Below are 6,000 nucleotides of genomic sequence, written 5' to 3'. Positions count from 1 at the left end.
CAGCCTGCTAGCTTCCCTATGAGAATAGGATGCAAAACTGTTGGTTGGAAGTCAGAGGCAAGGGCATGGACATGGGCAGGGGCAGGGCACAGGCATATCAGTGCTGCTCAGTGCCACAAAACAGTTGCAGGTCTAGCTGCAGCAGTCCCCACATCTTATGGGGGCAGGAGCAGCTCTGATTTTTCTATGATAAAAAAAAAGCAAATGCCAATGTGTATAGATATTTAGAATTTATTTTATTATGATAATAGAGGCACTGGTAGGCTTCCAAATTGCTTTAAAATTGTAACTGTACCAATAGAACATTACCCAACTGATCTCTCTCTCTCTGTATATAGTGCTGTTTCATTTTAATCATGGAAGAATGTGGATTTTGGGTATTTTAAATAGAGAATTTGGGTTTTGTTTTATCAGAGCATTTGTCATTTTAAAAAAGGAATGCTAGCATCCCTGCTGGTGAGGCAAGTGGCTGGACCCTGGCAGAGGAGACTTCCCAGAGCCAGCACCAGGGATCCAGCTGGAGGGCAAATGAGGTGGCTGACCTCCTGGCCATTTGGGGCCAGGAGAACAAGCTTTGACAGTTCAAAGTGGGCCACCACAATAAGCACATCTTCTGGGCATTAGCTGCCCAGATGGCAGAGTCCAGGCCACGGAAAGACATGACAGCAATGCCACACAAAGGCCAACTGTACAACCCAGAGGTGCAGAAGGCTTTGCTACAGTGCCCATACCACAGCCCAGGTGGCCATGTGGTCCCCATCCAGGTCTGGCAGGCATGCAGCCATGGAGCTGTAGGTCCAAGGGGGTAGATGCTATCACAAGTGGCAGCAGGTCACAGCCAGGCTGCCAGACTGCTGCAGTGGGTAGAGGGTGCAGGGGCCAGTCTAGGTCAGGGCTGCTTTAGCAGTTCAGCTGGCACAAGGGGCTAGTGTCCCCAGATACCAACTGGCTGGGCTTCAGAAACTGCTGAGGGCAAGTTGCCCTGTGCTTCTCTCCAGGGAAGCTTTTCATACTGCTGGGGCCAACACAGGTGTATAAGCACAGGATACCTATTTTTATTTCCTACCTATGGGGACTTTTTACCATCTTGTACCATGTACACTTTTCCCAGAGCCTGACGAAGAGACTTTGATCCTGAAAGCTTGCAGAAAAGGACAATTTTCTTGCCATTTTCCAGTTGGTCTAATAAAAGGTATCATTTTGGAACCAAGAGTCCTAGTTTTTTGTATGTCTTTTTGTCTCAGGCCAACACAACTACCAGGTACACCCCTGAAACATGGAAGATGCTGAATTTCAGACAATTTGGGATTTTTTACTTCACTGCAGAACAACAAAGAAGTTTTTTTGCCTCCCTGCCTGCCATCTGACACCTCCAGAGAAGGAATTCTACCTGATCAACACATCAAAGAGCTACTCAACACTGCTCACCAAGACACTATCATGGACCCAGAAGGACAGACTTCCATCTCCAGCCCCCTCTGTGCAAAAATGAAGTTTATTTCCTACCTACGGGGACTTTTTACCATCTCGTACCAGCTACAATTTTCCCAGAGCCTGATGAAGGGACTTTGATCCAGAAAGCTTTTAGAAAAGGACAATTTTCTTGCCATTTTCCAGTTGGTCTAATAAAAGGTATCATTTTGGAACCAAGAGTTCTAGTTTTTTATAAGCACAGGATACAACACTCATGCTGATAAATTTTGATCACTTATTAAAGCAGAGTTCTAATGCATAAACTGACTCTTTTTTTAAAAAAACCCCAAGTAAAATACCATCATTGTCTCCTAATGTCTCCCAGATCTAATCAGCTAAGGTTAATAGAAAAAGTCATGTTTTTCAAGTTACTAGCTCTGCAAACTTAAACTGCGATCTGAAAAGCAAGCTTCTCTCTCTCTCTTTCTTTCTTTCAAATCATGCACTTTAATAAAGGTTATCAAAGCAAAATCTGGAACTCAGATCTACCTATATAATTATGCTATTTTCAATTCAAGCTCTCTGCAGCAGACAAAGTGTTACTAAGGGTTCAATTTAACCTTGCTATGTTGGTACAAAACTCAGTATTGGCACAGCTTCATTTTTTGTTAAAATATAATTACACAAAGAAATGGAAGCATACACAACAATTGTGTTGATGTGTAAAATGGGAAAGAATCTAAGTAAGAAACAAATTTTAATGATCATCAATAGCAACCTAGTTTCTACAATAAAAAGTTCAAGAAATACGAACATGTTATTTTTGTCACTAAGCAGTAACAAAACAAAACAGGTTCTAAATATACATAGGGAACACATCTGTTGAATAAGAAGGTGACATTATTAATATAATATATATAATTAATTAATATAATAGTATGATAAATGAATATTGCTTAGGGGCTGTAAAGCATTTCTGTATATGAAATATGCCCATATCATTACTCATGATAGGTGCTTCACTTTGGGTACATCTACATGTTGCCCTATGGCAACATTGTTATTGTGCCGTGCTTTAGTACTAAAGCATGGCACTTACTGTCTGTACTGTGTCATATGCGTGGCACACAGTTAGTTTTAGCAGCTACTTGGTCGTAGTGGTGCGCTATAATGAGGAAGCACACTGCTACAGCCAAGTAGCTGCTAGTTATGTATAGACACCCATGGACACTATGTCACCAGAGCACATTGCTGCAGTGATGTACCATCACGTGTAGACATGCCCATTGCATGGTGTTCTCTATTCAAGTGGAGTTTCAAATACTTCTGAAATGCTTAGCGTCTCTTTATTTGTAACCGTGAAGACACGAGCTTTAGATACTTTCCACATATATTTAACTTCCAGAAAAAATGCTACATACATTGACCTGAGGAAATGCCCATGTTGGAAATGTAAGGATACACGCACTATCCTATAATGTTGATCTTTGCAAATCCAATTGCAAAGTGTCATGAAGGTGTCAGAAATAAACCGGTTCCCATAGATGGCTAAAACAAAACTTGCCTTTAGTGAAAAACAGCCTTGTTTCCTTTCAAATTGTAACCCAACCTGGCTATCAGAAACTGTCATAAAGCTCGTAAGTGCAAACCAGGAGAGCACAGCATGTTTACATTAGGGGTGAGTACTTAGTTACCAATCAGATTGTTGGAACATGAGTTCTTGAGAGACACCATGTAATATGACTGACTAGTCATGTAGTATGCCCAGGAAACTGGGTCAATTGGATACATTATTTATGCCCTTGTTTCCTTATTGAATTCCAACCTGGCTTAAGTTTACCTTACATGTATGCATGCACACTTTAAACAAAAGATTGATAATCCAAGCATGTGCAATACCTATATATTCCAAACCATGAGACCATTCTCTCTGATGCATTGGAATATGTGAATCTAAGCTGAAGAACCTAGGCCTTCACATAAGCCTAAACATCTGAACAGCACTTTGATGACACTCACATCAGAAAAAAGGTGCATACATTTTGTCTAAAACATGACAAATGCATATAAATCCCTTTTTGAACTGAGCCCCCAGTCCTTAAGCATCATGAGCACAAAGACTGTGATAGTGTCTATCCCCAGGCAGGTTGCAAGACTGAGAAAGGGTTTTGCTTAATTTGCTTGCTTAATTTGTTTCCATTAAACCTATCTTTTGCATCCTACATTATTATAATTAATATTTTTTACAGATCCTTTTGTAGTTTCACAAGTGCAAATGGCACATCTCATAAAATTACAAGATAGGTCTCTGCCCCAAACAGTTTATAAAATAATAAGAACACAGATTTAGAAATATGTATGTAGAATTTTTGCTGGTAACCTGTCACATTTGACATTTCATTTTGTCAGGCATGAAAGGTTTCTGGAAGCAGTGGAATAAAGAAAATGTTCTTATAACTATATAAGAAAAAACAAAAAACTTACTCATTGTCATGTATGCGGTTTCTCCATTCCTCTCTTTTCATTTCCTCTCTGGCCTTCTCTAGTGAATTGATTGATGTTGCCGCTCGCAAGGTTGGTTCCAAAGGCTTGTAACGTTGCAGCAATACTTCAGCAGTATCACGAAAGGGCCCCTGATAGGTATAGGAAAAGGTAAGTGTTTTATTGTGGGGTTACAGTTCTTCGCTTTTCTTTTTATTCATTTGTGACATATCACTGATGAAAGAGTATAGGTAGTGGTTGAAAAGAATGGGCAAGGTTTTCCTTCCAAAACAATTAATGAAAGCAACTCATTCTGATAGAAAATGATGGATAACACTATGGTTATACGTTCTAAAACAGTAGATAGAGAGTGAGAAATGCATATGGGGATATTTCTTTCAATATTAATGTAAGTTGCTTAGTAAAAAAATATACACTTCTAGAACTGATGGGGTGATTAGAGTTTTTCTTTTTTCCACATCAAAATAGTAGTAAAATAATCTGATCACACAAATACTGCAGTTGTGTGAAAACACCTGAAAAGTTTTCATATTAAGAAATTTTATTCCTTTATGAAATGTCTTTCTTATTATAGCAATATATACATTTTTAAAGGAATGCAGAACTAGATTATAAGTAATCCTTCTAGTATAAGTGAAAACAATATAAATAATGCAGGTGAATTTGCTATTTCTTGAAAACCTTTTTGTGAAAAGTCAGATTTCAAGTTCTGTTATATTTTGTGCACTCATGGTTTCCTAACAATTTTAAATATTTTACTTGAAAAGCTATAATTATATTGTTTAATAACTGATTAAATCAGTATCTATCACTTAATGATATAGATATATAGCAGCAAAAAGTCCTTTTTTGCACTATAAAAGTGACTTACACCATACCTGGCTTTCAGTAGTAACCAATATGAACTCACTTGAAGTGTAATTAATACCATATTAAGCTTAGTACAATTTGTGACAACTCAGCTTTAGTGGTTGCTAATTAACTCTTATTTTTTTCTGCTATTGCTGATACTGCAATGAAGTAGTGAAACCTTCTGAAAATATGAATGGACAAAGAATCCTAATCATGCCCCTTATTCTTAAATATTTCCTTCTTTAAATAGGTTATCACTAACAAGTCACAGCTGGAGTTACTGCAAGCACTGAGTGAAGACTGTGGGGCTAATAAAAAGAAATGATTCACGCCTCATTTATGTTCACTTATGTTTTACATTAATAGAAACCAATAATAGGAACCAGTTACCATAAAAGTCATGGACCGTAAATAACACAAATGGCAAATAAGTATCATCTAGTACTTTTCACAGCTGGACAGGAGGATTGCTATGTTTGAAAGAAGTTAATAGATTTTTATTGGAACTTTATTTTTTAAAGGCACAGCTCCATGATTCTCAGGTTCCTTTTAAAGACTGTAAGAAAGCAAGTAACATAATCATTATGTTTTTTGAAAGGTGCTACTTAATTCCAGAAAGTTTACACAAAAAATAAATGTATTTTACTGGAATCAACATAAATTTTCTTTTTTTAAAAAGGAATGAAATAAAAAATGTTATTAGGGTGCTTGGGAATAATATATACATGAGGAATTTCCTCAAAGTAGTAAAATTTGTTGGTCTACAACATACACTTAATTAAAGAGATTTATAGGAAAAATATAGACATTAGTTCTAAGAAATATATTAACATTCATGTAATAGCAAATGTTTGCAGTAAATGACTTTATGACTGAAGGAAAAAAAAGTGTCCAGTTGCCTGAACTATGTTGTTATGTAACTAAAATAAACTGTGAGAAACATAGATACATATCCTATAATGGATAATACAAACCACAGACATACTATTTTTTTCTCATTGTGTGGCTATAACATTTCTTTTTTATAATGAATTCCTCACTACTAGTACACTAGATAAGGTTTTAACCAGAAGGCTAAAATATTCAACCCTTTTCTCAAATTTCCCCAAATGATGTTTATAGAGAAGTCACTACCAACAGAAGCAAAGGAAAAGGATACCTAAGAAAAGTTCTATCATATATGGGCTCTGTTGTTATAAATGAAAGTGGGGTATCATTTAAAAGTATTAAGAT

The 6,000-nt window shown here is 36.9% G+C and overlaps 1 protein-coding gene across 1 annotated transcript in view; it reads right to left on the bottom strand.

Moving 5' to 3' along the window:
- SPATA17 (spermatogenesis associated 17) overlaps positions 1–6,000 on the bottom strand; it is a 192,867-nt gene that overhangs the window by 66,206 nt on the left and 120,661 nt on the right. Inside the window, exon 8 of the mRNA XM_019516463.1 lies at positions 3,898–4,046. Coding sequence (XP_019372008.1) covers positions 3,898–4,046 — 149 coding nt within the window. The remainder of the gene's footprint in view (positions 1–3,897; positions 4,047–6,000) is intronic.

This window comes from Gavialis gangeticus, unplaced genomic scaffold, assembly GCF_001723915.1.
Source record: "Gavialis gangeticus isolate Ggan-Ray unplaced genomic scaffold, GavGan_comp1, whole genome shotgun sequence".
Lineage (NCBI taxonomy): Eukaryota > Metazoa > Chordata > Crocodylia > Gavialidae > Gavialis > Gavialis gangeticus.
The sequence above is the reverse complement of the archived record's forward strand: the minus strand, read 5'-3'. Positions and strand labels throughout refer to the sequence as shown.